This window comes from Hippichthys cyanospilos, chromosome 10, assembly GCF_059441005.1.
Source record: "Hippichthys cyanospilos isolate Australia breed blue-spotted pipefish chromosome 10, RoL_Hcya_1.0, whole genome shotgun sequence".
Taxonomy (NCBI): domain Eukaryota; kingdom Metazoa; phylum Chordata; class Actinopteri; order Syngnathiformes; family Syngnathidae; genus Hippichthys; species Hippichthys cyanospilos.
Window position 1 is genome coordinate 5,730,030 of NC_142378.1, and position 19,971 is coordinate 5,750,000.

At 40.6% G+C, this 19,971-nt stretch overlaps 1 protein-coding gene across 2 annotated transcripts in view; it reads left to right on the forward strand.

Moving 5' to 3' along the window:
- Positions 1 to 19,971, forward strand: part of nos1apa (nitric oxide synthase 1 (neuronal) adaptor protein a) — a 48,088-nt gene that overhangs the window by 18,239 nt on the left and 9,878 nt on the right. The window contains exons 3-10 of one of the 2 annotated variants that reach the window (XM_088426405.1): positions 1,903 to 1,995; positions 3,761 to 3,819; positions 6,205 to 6,313; positions 7,518 to 7,644; positions 8,660 to 8,865; positions 12,083 to 12,244; positions 15,056 to 15,221; positions 16,086 to 16,262. In XM_088426405.1, coding sequence (XP_088282531.1) covers positions 1,903 to 1,995; positions 3,761 to 3,819; positions 6,205 to 6,313; positions 7,518 to 7,644; positions 8,660 to 8,865; positions 12,083 to 12,244; positions 15,056 to 15,221; positions 16,086 to 16,262 — 1,099 coding nt within the window. The remainder of the gene's footprint in view (positions 1 to 1,902; positions 1,996 to 3,760; positions 3,820 to 6,204; positions 6,314 to 7,517; positions 7,645 to 8,659; positions 8,866 to 12,082; positions 12,245 to 15,055; positions 15,222 to 16,085; positions 16,263 to 19,971) is intronic. The other variant, XM_088426406.1, reaches the window with a different exon arrangement.

Sequence of the window (19,971 nt, forward strand, 5' to 3'; positions counted from 1 at the left end):
TAATAAGCCAAGTCAAAAAAAAAAAAGAAAAAGTAAAATTAGAGGAGGCTTTAATTGGGGATGATAAACGTACATAGAAAAGAGCTCTCTTCTTATTGGTTAGTTGCTTATACGCGCTCGCCATTGGCGGAATTTTGCCTTGCAACAGTGCGGTTACGTATGTCCCATAAATATTCCTTTCCATCTTGTTTTTATTTTTCCTTTTCAAACTCCGCTATAAATCTGGCCGCACACATCTGAGGGGACTCGAAGTCTTTGAAGCCTTTTATACACACAGTCAACCAAAGGCTCCCAAAAACTGCATTAGCGGTGCCACTGTCGATATATCCGCTCTGATTTTTCACGGCAAGGCTAAAAATGCGCGATGACAGTCGGACGGCAGATTCGGGCTCCCTTGTCAGCGATCCCTTTTCTTGCCGCCCCGCTCTTGAGTGAAATTCCTTTTTCGCTTCCATTTTTCTTTGTTAGCGTGTGCGGTTCCGCCCCCCTGCGTTCAGCGTGCCGTGATTTTTGCTCTTTGGAGTGGAAACGGCTGACAGTGAGCTGTGCAGACGGGCCGCTCGCTCCAACTGTTTACCTTGCGTAGAAAAGCTCTACACAGCCCTTTTCCGATGCTTGGCTTCTACGGTGTAAAAAAGGGAGTTCGTGATGGATGATTTCAACTTTTTCGCGACATTTATGCGACCTATTCAAGTGTGGAACTGCCAATGGGGAGGAAACAATATTGACTGGCAGGATTATATCCGCCCTGATGTTAAAATGTGTTTCAATAAGTAGTTTCAAAAGTGCTAAAAACAGCCCCCCCATGTCATTGCACCTCTTTCTTTGTTTTTGGCGCCGCCTCTGGCCGCTGTTGGTATTACATTTTGTAGTGAGGAAGGGCGGTGTGGCTACACTTGAAATGTGGCCCTGTCAGATGTACAGCGATCCCTCCTACTTCGCAATCTCAGATATCGCGGTCTCGGTACTTCGTGGGTTTTTCCAGGAAAAATTAAAAATATTTCAAAATAAAAAATAATTTAAAAAATGTGCAAAAATGGAAAAAAATTGAAAAAAGCAGAAAAGTACATTATACATTACTGTATTCATCAAATAACTAAGTAATATTAGATAATAACTATGTTAAGAATTCTTCAAGCGTTAGAGTTCGTGACGTTTTTTTATCTGATTTTGAAATGCATGCTTTTAGTTTGTTGGGTCACATTGCATTTCCATTTCCTGTTTTACGTTCTCAGTGCGTCATTCGGCTCGTTACGGTGACGTAGTGAATGACAACATAAGCTCATATTTATACTTTATTATCATTTATGTTGATAACGCACGCTACTGCCCTATGTTTAGTAAGTTTATTCTGTATATGTGTTCGTTTGTGTAGAGGTTGCACTTTATAGTTAGTAGTTGTTGTTAGTTGTTGCTAACCCGCTAATGTCGGCTAAAAATACAGTAAATTCATAGATTAAGTGTTTATATGTTAGTTGACCGACTTTAACATTGTTGTTGATTTATTATTCAACAGATACTACATGCTACAACACACATGAGCCAAAATAAATGTGAAGTTCAACGTGATGACTTGCGTACTCTTTCACCGGAGTCTTGGTGCAGATAACCAGTCTATTAGTTATTTAATGAATATACAATAATGTTAATAAGGATAATGTAATGTTAAATAATAGGAGAAAGGAAATAAAATACGCAAAAAATACAAAAAAAGGATTGTTTATGGTTACTGCGGCTATATTAGGGCGTACATAGAAATCGACGAACTGAAGGGGTGGGGGGGGGGTCACTTTCTTTGTAAGAATGTTGTCATTTACAATAATATGCCCAAATTGATGCGAAGATTGCCTTCTTTGTTGAAGATGCCGTGAGAATCAATCCGGGTGTATGTTCTCTTTGCAGTATGAGTTCAAGGTGAAAAACATCAAAAAGAAAAAGGTCAGCATCATGGTGTCTGTGGACGGTGTGAAGGTCTCCTTACGAAAGAAGAAAAAAGTGAGTGACATTTTTCATTATCTTTTTGTAAACGCGGCGTGGATTCCTTTTACACAGCTGCCGTGTGTTCAGTCTCAACTCTTCTCCGCCTTCGCTGTTTGTTCAATTTTTCTATATGCATTAATAATCAATTCTGTTTGGGGATACGCGGAGGCACTTAGGGGTGTCAGCAAATCAAATGTATTGCTTCTTAACCCATTCAATCCCAAAGAGGTATTTTAACGGATTTTACAAGAGACTCAGACATTCAATTCAAAGCACTTTGCTACTTATATCATCGGTTTGAAAATGGCTGGCGTTGAATGAAGAAACTCCAGTTATTTTTAAACCCTCTTTTACGCTAATATTTAAAAAAGAAAAATCTGTAAATTAGTGCCTGGGATTGAATGTCGAGACTCTTTAAAGACACGTAAATATGTCTTTGGGATTGAATGAGTTCAAGTTTCGGACAGAACACGATATTTTTCTTTTCAAATTAAGAGCAAATTAATTGTTTTGTTTTGATTTCGTTTTTACATTGTCGCAAAATGTTGGTGCGTCTTATAGACGGTAACATAGAAAATAGCAGTATTTGACCTCCTAAAATTAAGTCTTATAGACAGCTGCGTCTTATATTCGGGGGATTGGCGACTATGGTTCGGATTTACGTGTATTAAACATCGATACCAATTTTACTTGTATACAGCTGATTGGAACGATTGGAGCACATCAAGTGTTTTGCACTGGTTTTCATTGATAAAAACATTGAGAACCACTCTTGTATCTAATTTTCGCCTCACTGATCCAGAAGATCCGTTGAATATAACCTGAGCCGGGTCAAAGTACTCGATTGTTTTCCAAATCTCAGTATCAGAGTAATTATGCGCCCGAAATGCGACCCGTGTCCGCCCGCCCTCTAAAATGTCAGGCGGCAGCCCCAAACTCATCTCCAAGTCCGAGTACAATGACGGACTAAAGATAGCGTCCGTGGAAATATGGAGTCAACAAAGCTTCAAGTAGATAGGAATCAATAGAAATAATTCCGCGCTTGACATTTTATTGTGACATTAAAGTCCTGCGGGGGCAGGCTGACAAAAGAGAAAAGATGAGTGCGCCGCGCCGCGCGGCTCACACACCCGCGCTATGTCAATATTTGGGAGGATTTCGTTTTAATAGCAACGCGGCGCTGAATGTCACTGGACCCAGCGTCATGCATGCATGTTGAATCGGCGTCTCCAAATTCCCGAAAGCCGCGAATTTCCCCCGAAGCTGACGCTGCGCCTTATAAAACCGCCAGTTTTCATTTTTGGGGGCCGATAAAATCAAATAACTCAATGATCATGTAAATACTTCAATTTTTTTACCGCATTATGCTAACGATTGAAATTTTATAACACCCTGTTGAAATTTTCATTACTTTTGTTCTTAATTCAGTTAGTACCAGACATTTTTTAGCAAAACACTTCAAAAAAGTAAATAAATACCTGGGATTGAATCTAAGGATTTAGAAAAACTAAACAGAACAAAACAAAAATGTAAAAATACGTCTTTGGCATCCGATGAGTTAATTCTAACTACATTTGTATCTCTGAGCATATTTTGTTCTGAAACTGCAGAAGAGCGATCATTTTTTTTCTTGCCCGCCAACCGGAAAATATCATCACAAATGACGAAGGATATGCAAATTTTACCGTAATAATTATAATAATTTGCGTCTGTTTGAGATGTTTGTATGCGCGTGAATTGCGATGTTGCCTTTCCGACGCTTTCTCTATTTTTATTACAGAAGAAGGAATGGATGTGGGATGAAAATAAAATGATGGTGATGCAGGATCCCATTTACAGGTAAGCTGGCAAAACGATCTTTTCCGTTTGAACCTTTTTCGGACTATTTGACCTTTCCGAGCGATTCCACGCCCGGGATTAAGTTCAGGCGACGTCCATGAAAATCCCTGAGATGGAAAGTGTCAAACGGAAAGTGGGCTGGTATCCACTCATAATTCAAGCCGGCCGGGTGGCCGGCACTGTTTTGAAATCAGTTTGTTATGTTTGTGGTCGTCTTTGATCTTTTTTTTTTTTTTATTTTGTAGTCCCAGCGAGAAGCTTTCTTATTTACACAGCAGCTGTGAAGCAAGACATAAACATTTGGCTCACGTTATTATGAGCCGGGGCCTGTAATTGTGTATCGGGCGCAGAGGTACATTTATTGCTCCGCTGAAAGTCTCACTGAAACTTTTATTTGCGGCATTGATCAATGCTTATGTTCTACTGCTCCCCGCCACTTGATCGCTCCAAAAATTCACCCTAATTGGTGCCTGCTGCTTGAGGAAACATTAAGTGGGGCAAACCATATTAACTCCTTCCATCCCGACCACATATTTTTATCAATATTTTTCTTTAAGAGTCCAGGGGCGTTTAATCCAAGGTGTTTACCGTAAATTTCGAATTATAAGACACTACTTTTTTCTCATGTTTTGAACCCTGTGGCTGATAGTCAAATGCTGTTTTGTTTACTAGCCGCCAAAGAGCAATTTTCCGGCAAACAAAGGGAGACAGAAGAAGACGCTTACGGAGTCTTACTGTAATACTCTAATCGCGAGGAAAAACAATTGTTTGCAGGGCATTCAACATTACACTGTCGAGGCGTTCACTGACTTCTCACAATGTGGGAAATCTGAAACACATTCAACACGCAACGAATATACGTTTATGAACACAAGAAAATATAAAGTGTTTACAAAAGATGATATTAATTCTGTTTTGCATATTTTTTGCAAACTATACAGTGCTATCCAGGGTAACGGAAAGATAGAAAATACCAGAATTTGACCCCCTAATAATGGCGCGTCCTTTCTTTGAGAAATGACAGTAGTTTTGAGTTTAAACTGCTATTTTACTCGTCACTGGTGGGCACTCTGCACGAGTAAATGCAAACAGGGATGTTACTTTTGTGTTGGTGCAGTATTCTAACAGTCTGAGTGTGTCTGATGTTTCTCATTTGTAAACATGCAGGCATGTTCAGTCTGTGTTGAAAGGAAAGTTTTAAATAAAAACAAAAATGGAAAAAATTGTCCATGTACCATCTTTCTGCTTAAATATCTGATGTGACAGCCTGCAGCCTATAGCTCGATGCGTCTTATACGTGACAAAATTGGATTTTCTGTTAACAGTTTTGTTCATCTTATACTCCGGTCCGGCTCATAGTCCGCAAAATAAGATATTTACATTTCTTTCAAAAGTTTGTAAGTGTTTAGCTCAAGGAAGGTCTAAAAAAAAAAGCACAAACACTTCTTCTCTACGATAACACGATAACTCTGCTACTCAATCCGATTTGTGTGATGGCTCGTCAGTTTCCAAACACAACGACAAAGTTCTCCGTTGTTTTTACTTTGTATGTAATAAAAGTGGCAAGGGCATTCAGTCGTGCTGAAATATTTCGCATTATTGAAGTGTCTGAGATTTTAATGTCAGCTTTAAATAACTCCGCCGAGTCCTTTTGACGGAAAAGTAATGACGGCTGGCTGGCTTGACCTGCTCGGTGATGAAAAAAAAACATGCATTCACATTCATTTTCAAATAATATTCACGTTGCGGGCCTTTATCCTTGAACAACTTTGTTTTGTTTGCGCTTTCAGTCATGAGGATTATTATGAGAAATGACAGCAGAGATAATTAAGTATTCTGCTTCAAGGTTTGTTTATTCTCTATAAGTTTCCAATAGCATGACTAGTATGAGTGCGTCCTATAAATGGTAACTGAAATATTTGATTTGGAAAAAAAAAACTCATTAGTGTTGAGTATATTTAGTTCCCTGTTTGCTTTCAGTTGTTGTCGGGTTATTGTCTTTTTCCCAACTGTTGCCTTCCAAGTTTTACTGTCCAGGTTTTTGTATTTTTGCCAATTCCTCGCTGTCTGCTCTTCATCCTTGGATTTTAGTTCTTTTTTCACATTAAACCCCTTTTTTTTGAGTGCATACTTTCTAGCTATATTTGTTTGGAAAAAAAACAAAAAACACATTTTAAGGCAGCTGATTCATTATTTGTCTTTTGGACAAGGTTCGGAAATTCAAACAGTTCAAGAACAGCTCAAAATGAGTGCAAAAAAAATTGGATTCCTTCACTTTCAGAATCGATGTAGAATTTCAAATGAATAGGCGCAGCAAAGTCAAAATGACTGGTGGTGGTTTTGCTACTTGTGTGTTTTAATGGCGGTCCTTTCCGTGTCTTTCAGAATCTTCTATGTGTCTCATGACTCGCAGGATTTGAAAATCTTCAGTTACATTGCGCGAGACGGCCAGAGCAATGTGTTCCGCTGTAACGTTTTCAAGTCCAAAAAGAAGGTGAGAAACTTCTTATCAAATTTACTGTACGATTGGAACTCTATCTAAACTAGACAATTTTTTATTGTATATACTTGAGATTTTTCCTCTACAGGCATGGGCCAGTATTCAAATCTCACAATGTGATAACCTTGAGCAAATATATCATAGTATTAAAATTACAGCTATTATCAAACACAATCTACCGTAATGCCCCAAATATGAGACGCGTGTTTTTTCCCCCAAAAAATAAAGGCGTGAAAATAATTACCATAACGGAACGAGCAAGAGGACGGATGTCAGTTGGCTATTAGGGGCCAGTGCCTGTTACAGCTAACAGCGAGTTGTGTTGGCTTAGGTTGTTACGGCATTATTATCAATCAAAGAAGCGAGTAGACTGAACCAACGACCGAGTCGGTCCTTGTTCAAACACAGGAATATGACTAAAACCGAGAGGTTCTGACAATATGAATGCAGTTCACTTTTTTGCCTTGAGCTAGTGCTGGTCTGTTCTTGATGAGCACAAAGACAGAGAGAGACACCAGGATGTTTAATTTATGTTATTTTTTTACATTTCTAGTCATCCAGGAATCATTTACGAGTCCACAGGAGCAATAATATATATATATTTTATCATCTTGAGCATGTAAGTTTACTTAAGTTTAGTTTGGGGTCATGCAAAGTGCTTCCTGTGTGATGTCATTGCTAAAGTGCTAATGACATCCCAACAACGTGAGAGTCCAAAGTGATATGTTACCTAGCCTGGAGTAGATACAACTCTCAAGCAGGAATAGATTACAACTCCTGCCCTCATTGATCAATGATCACTGACAATGTTAGGTAGACACGAGGAGAGACCAGGAAAGACCAGCCCTGCACCGGAGCGTTTTCAATCTCCTACCTAGATTTCTTTTGTAATAAATTTGAATTTCAAGTGTAAACTCGGATTTTTATCATGTTTGGTCAGTTAGAGGCTTGATTCGAATTGGACTTCCTAATATAACCGCGGCTCTCCGTGAGACGATAGCCAAAGGGATGGGAAGAGTACAGTGACTGTATAAGGTTGAATAATTTAAGATTTATGTATATATGTGTACTGCAGTAATATTTCTCTTAAGTATGTAAACTATAAATACTTTTCACGTTAAAAAAAATTCAGGTACCCACATACACATGCACGAAAATTCCGATTTGATTTGCCAGTGACTCAGCGTTTCGTCAACAGAGTCAGGCCATGCGCATCGTGCGCACGGTGGGTCAGGCCTTTGAGGTGTGTCACAAACTCAGTCTGAAGAACCTGCAGCACAACGCAGACGGACACGCTGAAAAGAACGCCAACGGCTCCATTTCTGGTAAGCACAAATATAATCTATACATTTCAAAAGTACGGGTTCTTTAACGTTCCTAACCGGTGGAAAGTTGCTTACGCCCTCATTCCGACTTCTTAACTTGACTTTCGGTGCCACGGACGAGAATTCTCGTCCAAAGCGGTTGTGAAAATAACAGGAAATTGGGTCACACAGTAGAGTAACATATGTTTGGCTCTGAGTCGTAGGTTTTGCAGCGTGTTGATAAGAAATGTTGTCACTGGTTCAAAAAGAATCAAAAAGCACAGCAAAATTAATCTCATTAGTGACAGTTGCATGACGGGCGATCTCTGAAAGAACTTGAATAAAACGAACAGAACATGAAAACGAATATTGTCAATATGTAAGATTGAAAAATAAAAGGTCCAGTATAAATAGTTCAGATTTCCGACTTCCGATTTCTGCCTCAATTTTTTTTTTTCCGACGAGACAAAATGATATCAGACCCGCAGAAAACACAATTAACTCAGCCTGGTGTGTTCAAAAGTGATCGGTAGCAACCGCAATCGTATCAGGGTGTCAACATCAAAGTGTGTCGTTTTGATTTAAAACTTTTAAACTGCCTTTTGTTCACTGGAACTGTTAAAGAAAAATGTACAAATTAAGTGTCTTGCAAAGGTGTCTCTCTGCACTCGCCACCAGCACCACCTCAAGGCAAACAAGGGAACTGCATTCATATTGTCAACTGCTACAATTCATATGAATATCTTAAAGGGTTTAAGTGCGTTTTTTTTTTTTTAATTCTTTACACGCGTTATGAAGTTAGTTCCGGAACAAATTAATTTCGTAAGTAGGAGTACCACTGTACATGAATTGTTTAATGATCGATAGTAATGTTAATGTTTTGTGATTAATAGTGATGTTGCGCTTGTACAGTTTGAAAAAAGTAATAAGATAACAATGAAATCATTCTAGTAATTATGTTGCATTCTAACGGAGTTTTTCATGTGCATCCATGTGCGCCTGTGGCCATGCCCATGCCCTCCATGTGTGCGTGCAGGGGTGCGTGCTCACCCGTCTGTGTGTACGTGTCTTTTAGCGGGCTCGGGCGAAGAATCCAAGACGGCGGCGGTCGCCCAGGAGACGGACATCGACGCCGACGAGAGCAACCAACCGCCGCCGGGCGAGGAGCTCAACGTCAACAGAGGCGTGACCGACCTGGACGCCACCGCCAAGACGGCCGACCTCATCTGCGCCGACAGCAAGGTGACAAAAAAAAATTTGCTTTTTTTTCCTCTGGTGTTTACATATACGGTAAATATGATCATATTGGTGATAAAGTTGGGAATTGGAATTTTTTTTCATTGCTTTTACACAGTGCCTTGCAAATGTTTTTCAATGATACATAAATATATATGTTTTTCAACCACTTAACCAGCATTTTTGGATGAAAATTTATTCAACTTTGGACATATATTTGTATTTGTAGCTCAAGTAGCAATAGATCCATGTCAATTTATTAGATGTCAAGGAGACCCATAACTGATATTTAGAGCTGATTTTCATTTACAGTAAAAGAATAATATTGACATAAAAATAAGAAAACTAAATTCAGTGTGTATATTAAAAAATGTGGCTGTGCGTTTGTATTGTATAAACTCCAGCTCTGAAAAGTCTATATTTTTATTGAACAGCTCACTTTTCATATTTGCAAAATGTTAAAAGGCGGATTCAGAGATTTGTCAAAATGACAAATATTTGGTGCGGATAATCAGCTTTATTGATAACTGGTCTAAAGCTCGTCTAATTGACAATGAAAATCTGTGTAAATTTGTTTCTCTTGTTTCACAATGAAACAATAAATTGCTTCAGGTTCCGATTAATTTGTTCATAGTTTTGGAAAAAAAGTAGTATTGATACCAAGTGTATATACAGCGATCTGTAATAGTTTTTTTGTGGAAAATTTGTCTCTCAAAAGTACTCGAAAAAAACTGGTATGGAACTTCCCTAATTTGACATCATCATCAGATGAATGGCTTTCCTGTTCATGAAGCATGTTTATGTTAATGATGACAATTTAAGCATTTGGTTATAGATTTTAAAAAATAGGAAAAAAATGATCTGCTGGGCAGACAGCCTTTCTAAAAAAGAAAAAAACAGACGTGGAGATGAATACGGAGCTCTTCATAACGGGAAGTTTTATGAAGTGTTTCAAGCGTGAAATCATGTCAACAAGGATGCTTATTTAATGACCCCTATCTTCATTTCCTCGGATGGGCTCCGTAAACGTATTTCTGAAAGGGGAGAATGGGAACCGCTGGTTAGACGACGTAGGAGCCGATGAGAAGTTCGCGTCCCCGCGGGCGTCGTTCCAACCCGGCCGAGCTTTGAGTGTCGAAGCGGCGGCTTTAGCGCACGGAAATGAAAGCGTGCGAGATGTGTTGACTTGTCAGCTGCCGTTAAAGGGCCCCGAGGCGCCCTGTCGTCAAATTATTAGCAAAAAGCTTGCCAATGGGCGTCGCTCCCACTTTGGGCTCAAGACGACCTGGCATCAACAAAGCTGCTGCTGCAAAACAACATACACTCGCAATTTACTATTGTCTACATTTTTTGCGCCGGCCTTGTCAGATGTTTACTGCAGCCGTGAGCAATCTTCGGCGACTTTGCATAAGACTCGTTTTGATTTCGTGCGGCGACGAGTGTCTGCCGCACTGACCTATTTTCTCGGTGGAAATCGTCTTTGCATTTTTTTTTTTTGATAAGAAATCTCTCATCAGAATGTTATCACTCGCAGGCTGCCTTCAAATAGAATTTTAAACTCGTCTGACATCATTAATAGTGTTCACAGGGGAATTCGCTGTGTGGACGCCAAAACATCAAATTCAGTATCGCTACTGTATTTTATAAGGCGCACCTTCGATCAGCAGCCTATTTTACAAGTATTTTCTTATATAAGGTGCACCGCACTATTAGGTGCATAGAATAGAAGCTGCAGTAGTGGCTGCGGTTGCTTTCGCATCCACTAGATGCAGCTGCGCAAAAGGGGATGGCAACAAAAAAAAAATCAGATAAGTACCTTCAATGAATGGCCTATATTAAAAGTGTTCTCATATACAAGGCGCACCGCATTATAGGGCGCAAAGAATAGAAGCTTCCACAGTGGCTGGGATTGCATCGTGCTTCCACTAGATGCAGCTCAACAAAACAATCAGATAAGTCAGTCAAACTTTATGAATGGACAATCAGAAATGAAGAATAAAGATGATTTGTGGAAAGTACTATCTGAACAATGGGGGGAAAATACTTTTGACTGCTCGGATCAATGCTAAGAAAAATCAAGTTTTAAAGAATAAACTTATGATTCAGTTCAATATAAAATTTACATTTATTTCATCAAATTCCACCTAAAAACCTTAAAATATATTGTTTTGTTGTTTTAAAAGCAGTTTTCTTTTACAAAATTGCGCTTTTCTCAATTAAAAGTTTTACAAAACCCTGTTTGAAGTTTTGATATGCAATATAGGCTCCGATTTTGAAGCAATTTATATGGGCACAATGCCAACGCCCTTGTCAGCAATTTCTAGCTTATCTGCCCAAAAAACATGTTCGTAACAACATTGCACATTTGCATCAAACCTAACAAAATGCGGGCATACGGCGTTGCTTCATGTTCCTATTCATTTTCTCTCAATTTGAAAGGAGGACGAGTCCCATTCCCGTCACGGCGTTAAATTGGATTTGCTGAAAGCTGCGGAAACCAGAATGAAATCTCCCATCGCCCCCTGAAGTGCCTTTGCGCACCCCCTATTTGAAAAGCGCTGAAGTTAAGGATGCAACTCAGACTGGCCATCAATCATATCCCGGGCTCATGAGGCGCAAGTCTCGTTTGCTTATGTCTGCATCGTATGTCACCAGACGGTGCCTAAAGTGAATGTTCTCATTAAATGTCCTTCCGCCAGAGGCCGGCATAGCGTCTCTATCTGTCCACGTTTATATTGATTCAAAATCAATTTACATTTGGGAAAGTGTGGCCGTCACTCCCGGCGCACAAATCATAAAACGTAGCGGAAACGCAGTCACTGGGATCATTTGAAATGACACGTGCCCTCCTTGCCTAGCCGTCATGTCACCATCAGTGTGAAATTTCAGCTCCCTGGTGTCCTTTTTCGATGCTTTCCCTTCTATGTAAAACGCCTGATTTAAAGATGAAAATATTGGACAAAATCCTCCACAAGGCTTACGTTTTGCGATAATTGGAACAAGTGACAAACTTCAGTCCTCGAGGGCCGGCATCCTGTGTGTTTTCCAACCATCTTTCTCAAACGCACCTGATTCAAACGATTAGGATCATTTTCAAGCTTCTGCAGAACTTGCTAAGTGACCGATCATTTAAATCACGGGGAGAGAAAAGCAGAAAACATGCAGGATACCGGCCCTCCAGGACAGGAGTTTCACACCTATTCATCCACTTTTGTGATTGCAGATTTCCGAAGAAGCCTCCTTGCTGATGTCCAGCCCCAAATTGCTGCTCCCCGCATCCAGCGTGCTCTCGCCCGCCACTCCCTTGTCAGTTCACCATCAGATCCAACTGCTCCAACAGCAACTTCAGCAGCAAGAGCAGCAAACGCAAGTGGCTGTGGCACAGGTCCGTTTGCTTCACGCACACGCACACACACATTTGATCGGTTTTCTTGGGAGCCGCCATGAAAATGTGAAAGTAATGGCACACTCCTCAAGTATCACACTTCTGCACATTGGTGTGAAACTTGATGATTGAGCGGCTACCAAGCCAGCATGCATGGACGCGCTAATTCCAGGGCGTCCAAACTATGGCCTGGGTTTCCATTTGCGGCCCGCCGTCCATTTTTCAAGCGGCCCGCGGCATGCATTAAAGTACTAGATCTTGGTATTTTTTTCCACTTTCCACAGTTAAACATACAGTGGTACCTCGGTACTCGACCATAATCCGTTCTGAGGTGGTGGTCGAGCACCGATTTGTTCGAACACCGAAAGCAATTTTCCCATAAGAAATAATGGAAAGTATGTGTGCACAAGTAAATGTGCACAAGCAGTACATGATAAAGATAAAGATAAATAAAGCATTATAAACCATTTTGTATAATTTACTTACGTTTTGGAGAGTGGTTGATGGCATACAGGAATGGATGTGGAGAGGACGGGAGGGAGTTACTCCTTCCATGATGACGCTAGCTAACTGCGACGGGAGGTACACCGCGTTCATATTTTGCTATAATTTCCTTCTTCGGTTCAATAGTGGTCCTCATTGTTTTCCTCTTTGCCTTCCCCTTATCACTGTCTTTCTTTGGACCCATTATTAAGGGCTAGAGCAACACGAAAAAGTTTAAATCCGGGAAGAAATACTCGAACAAACGTCTTACTCCGCTGGTGGTCTGAGTTGAACTGGCGCTTACCCGCTGGCCGAGAAGGGCCGAGGAGCGCGTTCGGGTCGGCTCGGCTCGGCTCGGCTAGGCTCGGCTAGTCGAGAACCGAAAATCTGATCGAGGTCCGATGCATTACCTACTTGATTTTTTTGGTCGAGCACCGATTTGGTCGAGTATTGAGGCGTTCGAGGACCGAGGTACCACTGTATGTATAATAACGCCATTTGGCACATTGGTGATTTAAATTCTTTGTAAATGAGTTTTATGGTATTCTAACCTGGAAACTAAATGTGTACAATATGCATTTCGGTTCATGCAACCAGGACTAAGAAAGGCAGCAACTATAAAGAAACCTCCAGTAAAGTCAGCTGTGTTTTATCTGTGAATAACAAGTGAACCAACCCAGTTTATTCACCAAATTTTCCCACCAAGTGTCGCAATAAGCAAAACTATGATAGAATGGACAAAGTGGAAAAATGTCAAATTATAAGAATGAGAATGACACTGCTGAAAATCCATCCGCATCTCATGCATCGGAGCAGAGGCGCGCTTGCTGGAATAAAGAATCGGCCAAAGGGGTAAAAGAGCAAGCAGAGAAGTCGCGGCTATATTTTCCGGGCGCCGCGGGAAACGCCGACAGGTCTCGAGAGCAACGAGACGTCAACCTTTTATTGGACCGTTCACGGCTAGAATCCAAAATCCACACGGGGGCCCGTGTGAAGGCGGTGCGTGAAGAGGCCTTCCGCTCGCTCATCCCCAAAACGTCACCGCCCGCGGATATTTCACGCCGTATTTATGTGATATGAATATTTCATACATTCAGTTAAACCCAAGTGATATGAAGTCAGAGCAAACCAATATTGTATTCTTGCACTTTGGAAAGAGAAAACCAAGGCTGGGCAATAGGTCTCATTCACTTCATTAATTCACCATCTTAAAAATGGAGGATTGGAAAATCCTTTGATCTTTACATCAAAGGCATTTCACAACAGGAAAAAAATTAAAGGAAGACCCCAGGGAGCTGAAATTTAACCCAGATTGCAACAACATGCCATCCGTGAACGAAAATACCGTGAGAATGATGTGGAAGTAAATGATGCGAAAATGATCAAAATACTGCAGGGTTGCGCCCTTTGTGCAAGTCATGCACAAGCTAGCAATACCGTTTTTCCACACCATAAGGCGCACCGGACTATAAAGTTCATCTTCAAAGAACGGCCTATTTTAAAAGTGTTTTCAAATATAGGCCGCACCGCATTATAAGGTGCATAGAATAGAAGCTACAGCAGTGGCTGGGCTTGCATTTTTCCACACAGGGTGTTATCAATATTTTACTTGTAAGAAATACATTGGTACCTGAAATGCACTGTAGAGGTAAAATTTGAAGAATTCACTTCCCGATTATTATTCTTAGTTTTTTTCATCTCTCAAAAATGAAACCTGGCGGTTTATACGCTGTATAAGGGGCAGCACATTATAAGGCACAGTGTCAGCTTTTGAGAAAATTCAAGACTTTTTGATAAAAAAATAATTCAGCTCATTCATATACTGTTTAAAATCATCTCACGGGCCGGATTAAACTCGCTTGCAGGCCAGAACCGGCCCACGCTCCGTATGTTTGACACCTCCGATTTAGATGTTGTTGAAAATAACACAAAAAGAGGAGCAGTCATTTTATGATGGCAAAATGTGTTCTTGGATTCTTGTGAGTGCACGTTGTCGTTTTCTGCTGCCAAAAGCCGTGAAAGGTGTGTGTGTGTGCGTGTGTGTGTGTGTGTGTGTTAGGAAAAAAGCCTGTTTGCCCTCGTTTACTAGTCCCAATAAATATCGATCCGTGCAGTAAAAGTCTGACTCTTTCAAGTAGTTAGGGCCCCTTTGATGACTGCACCATTACTCGGATCAGTGGTTCGCAAGCCTTTTTCAGTGTTTTACTCCCCGTAAAATAGTTTTGAGCCAAGTACCCCCCCGAATCGAACCGCCGATTTGGCTAAGTGGTTCTTCTCGAGCTCTTTTTTTCTGTGTGTCTGATTTTGTGTTGATTTCGTCGCGCCAAGGTTCACCTGTTGAAAGACCAGCTGAATGCGGAGGCCACGGCTCGACTGGAGGCGCAGGCTCGCGTTCATCAGCTCCTGCTGCAAAACAAAGATCTGCTGCAGCACATCTCGCTCCTGGTCAAACAGATTCAGGAACTGGAGAGCAAAATCACACGACCCAACTCCGGTAAGGAAAACCTCAATTGGCATTCGTTTCCTTCACTGCTGCCAGATTTTTCAAAGCAAAGGGTTCGAAGAATTTTTTTTTTGTGAATCATTGACTTGATTTGAGGAGCAATTTTCAAATTTTGGGGAGCATTTTTTCATGTTTATCTCAGGGCCCTGAAGTAACATTCTTTGTAAACAATAATATAACAATATTGGTTTTTTATGATTATTTTATTACACTTAATGTCTAATGCATCACATGTCTGGTCCTCACGTCAGCAGAATTTGGTGTGTCAAGCTAATCAGAATGCATCCCGCGCCCGGAGGAAAAACTTCAAAATAAAAGCCTGAGAAGGCTATTTCATTGACGTCCGTGTTTATTTTGAAGTTGGCCAATGTTGAAAGTTAGCGGCGCGTTACATGATGCTGTTGCGTAGTTTGACAAGACTACCGCTCCTACTGTCCCTCTTCGTCCCTCAATAGCGGGCTGGACCGTGGCGATTATTTTGTACAGATCACCGATTCGCCATCCGAGAAACCTACTACGACAATGATCAACAAAGGCAGACAGAAAGAAAAGGTCTGTCGGCGCTCGGTAGAAAGTTCCCTGAGAAAAAAAAAAAAGCACAAGGGACAGGGTACGAAGAAAAAACACCAAGTCAGGCCATGTCCCCAATGGGGCCATAGTACAAGCCTGGAAAAAACACTTGCACAGGCCTCATAGACATACAAGTCACATCTTTCTGTGTTCTTTCCTTAGGGTATATATGTATAAAAACAAAAACAACTCACGCCATGTCCCAAACTGGGGCCATAGTATAAGCCTGAAAAAACCTCGCACATGCCATACAAGTCCCTTCTCTGTGTGTTCTTTCCTTGTCAGCGGGATCGCAGGACAGTTTGTTGGAGATCACCTTCCGGTCCACGGTGCCTCCGGTAATCTGCGACCCGACGACCCCGAAACCGGAGGTGTCGGCCCTCAATCTACCGCAGCTCTGGAGCGCGGACGGCGCCGCCAACGCCTTCGCGTCTTCCAACGGGAATCTGGGAAGCCCCCTAGGTAGGGACCAACGTCTTCTCAAATTGGAACGCTTTCGTTTTCTCCCCGGCCCCCCGGGGCCTCCGCCGCCTCCCCCTCCCCTCAAAAACGGGCGGCCCGAGGCGACGGAGGCGCCCGAAGACGCGGCGGGTTTTGCGAGTTTTCGGGAGTCGGGCATCGTCTCCGAGTACGAGTCCAACACGGACGACAGCGATGAGAGGGAGGACGAAGGGGAGGAAGATGAGGAAGAGGAGGAGGCCATGGAATTTTTTGCTTGGGGAGCGGAGGCGGAGAGCCCGCAGCTGTTAAACGTTCTAAACAAACAGGTGACTCCCGACCGTCTGGCGGATGAAATAGCCGTGTGATACGCTAAGCCGCCTTCCTGCAGGAGCCCCAGATGTTTTTCTTCCGTTATTTCAAGCGCATCGGAGATAATAAGACACGTCATGGACTAATCTCTGCTACGCAAACACGTACACTTGTTGTTATCCGTGCACTTTTGATTTTCGGCGGTATTAGGCATGCGCCCATAGGCCCTGTGACGGTTTAGCGTGATTTTAAAGCTTTGACGCTCGAATTTACTTCTGATGGTTCCGGGGAAAAAATGTTTTTGCTTTCATGTAGATCGCTAAACCGCGTCGGGATCATTTGATTCCAGCAGAGGTCCCCCGACCGCAGGTCTGCGGCCCCGTATCGGTCCGCGGATCAACCGGCGCCGGGCCGAATGAGGATTTAGTTTATCTGTGAGAGTTGTCAATGAAACTCTGAGTCAAAAAGCGTCTTTTGCAAAAGAGGGGAGAGAGCACCAAGGTTCTCCGCCTCGCTCCTCTTCGTTTTATTACAAAGATTACAGATATGGCGCGTTCACAGTAATTCCATATAAGGAATTGCTTATGTGTTTGTGTGTGTGCCAATAGGTGTGCAAGGAATGTTTTTTTTTGCTGTTGATCTTCCATTTTGTAGCGAGGAAGGACGGTGCGGCTTCAATTGAGAGCAGTCGCTGTCGGTCTGTTTCTCCTTGAAATCTGGCCTACGAGTGTCTGTAGGTTGGGCTTTCTTTTTAAGAATGTTGTTCCCTATGATAATATGCCCTAAACGAGTCCACAATAAAAATCTCAATCGGTCCGTGGTAATAAAAAGGTTGGGGACCCCTGGATCACTTCTAAGCTAAAGTTGGGGATGACGCAAATTAGCGACAGCGGGCAACAGCCATGCAGTCCTGGTTGCTTTGAATAGCTGCATTCATTTTTAGTTTGACAGAAAAATAAACAGATGGTGTTTGTAATTCAACGTTGTTTTGTATTGCTTTGTTGGGCCGATTTTCAGAATGATCGCGTTTTTAAACATATATTAAACTGGTTCAATCGATTGCTTCATTGACGAGTCGCGGATACTGTCACAATCTCATGAAATGAATTTAAAACATTAAAAAAAAAAAAACATTTAATGCTAAAGACTAAAAAGGGCTAGTGCTAAATGGCTAAAGCTCAGCTTTAAATGAATTTAGTAGCTGTTTTTAGATGCTCTTTTCACCAAAAACCTGAAAAAACAATTGGAAAAAATAATTACCTGGGATAAGTATATACAATAATAATAATAACAACAATAATGCTAATAATTACCTGGGATTGAATGTTTGGACTTGAAAAACGTAAAAAATCTGCCTTTGGGATTGAATGAGTTAAGTACTAAAGTAATCAACCGCTTTTCATCCTTTCACTGCCAATGACGGCTATAGACGTCAAAGATCCATTTTACTGGCATGGCAGTAGATGAGTTAACAAATAAATCGTCAATATTTCAAAATAAATGTAAATCGAATTCCACTTTTTATTCCAAACAAAAAGCTGCAGTGTTTTCATCGCTACATCATTTGAACAGAAAATCGAAAGAAAAAATTCCCTGACGTTCAACACTATTTTAATTTGATTTCCGATGAACCATCGTAAAAAAAGGGACATTTTCGATATTTGTCAAATTGCCTCCCTACAATATTTTCAACAACTTTGAACTGCTTAAGAGGGCTAAATAAACGTTGTATGTACAAATAAGCCACATCTGCAGTCGGAGGATAAATCGTGGGTGGTCCGTCTTCGGCTTTCGGAAAGCCCTCCGAAAGTCAAAGAATCTTCCTTTTTCAAGTCCGGCTCCCACTTCCTTTTCTCGGCCCATTAGATGAGGTGAAAGCGGCCCGGTCGCTATTGTGTCACTCAGACGGAAGCTTTGAAGGACAGACATGACTTAACACAATGACGCTGATTAAAGCTATTCCTTACAGCGAGGGGCAAGCGGATGGGCCAAACACAATAGGAATGATGCAAATGGAATTTCAAAGTCAAACGCCAACCGTCCTGTTAGATGGACGCCATTAAATGAATGTTTTTGTTAAACTGAGGTTAGCGTCGGGTTGATATGGAGGGACAAAAATGAATGTAACATTCAAGCGATCGATACGATTGTCATTAATAAATAATGAATCGAGTGTTTCATTAATGAGCGAAATGTTTCCTCGATTAAAGAAATGTCTAATTAAGTCATTAAATATGGAATAAAAAAAATCAACGTTAAATGACCAATTATTATTTTTAAAGATACTTTTAAAGATAACTTTGAGGAGTTCGACGGATAAAATTCATAAAAGAGAGCAGCAGTGGACCATTAAAGAATTAATTAAATAAAGATAAAACTGATTTATTTCATTCCAGATTTTAAAATAATATATAATTATATATAACTTTGATGGTACGTTTTTACAGAGAAAAATTAATTAATAAAACACCACAACAGTGGGCCACAAAATAATTAATTAAATAGAGAAATAATTTTAAATATATATATATATATATATATATATATATATATATATATATATTTTTTTTTTTTTAAAGTTATTTCTCTATTTAATTAGAGAAATTAAATAGATATTAAATATGTTTCAAGGTATATATATATATATATATATATATATATATATATATATATATATATATATATATATATATATATATATATATATATAGTATATATATTATGTTGCACCTTAGAGCACAAGAAAATACTTGTGATTATGAACTTTTCTCACTCTTCAGAAGTCAGGACGAGTACATGTACTCATGTTTGAATATTTTGCATGTGCATCATTTGAAATTTGACAGGTGGGACGTCCTCCGATTGTGAACTGAGCCGTATGTTCAAATCCGAGCGAGGTTCCCAGTTGGCTTTCAATTGAGACAGGCGCTTCAAAGCTTGGGTTTAATTGAGTCATTTTTCACCATTATGGCGTATTAAGCTAGCAGATGCATGCAAAAAAAAAAACAAGCATTAGCGAGTGTCCAAAGTAATCACATTTGATTTCCAGCCATAGGTTTTGCAACAGCGTCTTTAAAATGATTTAAAGCTCGGATCGAATGACTCTATTCCACGGTGAAAATTTGATTTATCATTAACGTATTTATCATTCTATTTGATCTCTTCCTTGCTTTGTTCGCTATCGACATTATCAAATCCATTTGTTAGTCGAAGGCTACATGACGTGCGGTAAAAGCAGCTTAAGGCAAATTGGGCAATATACAGCAAACGCCGCATTTACCGCAGTTAATTTTCCCACCCAAAATAGGACATTACTCACCTTTTTTTTCCCTTTCATTAAAAGTCAGCAGCGCTTGCGCTCGCTCTTGTTAAATCGCCCGCTTATTGCTGATAATAAAACACGGTGAAATGAAGCCTTTAT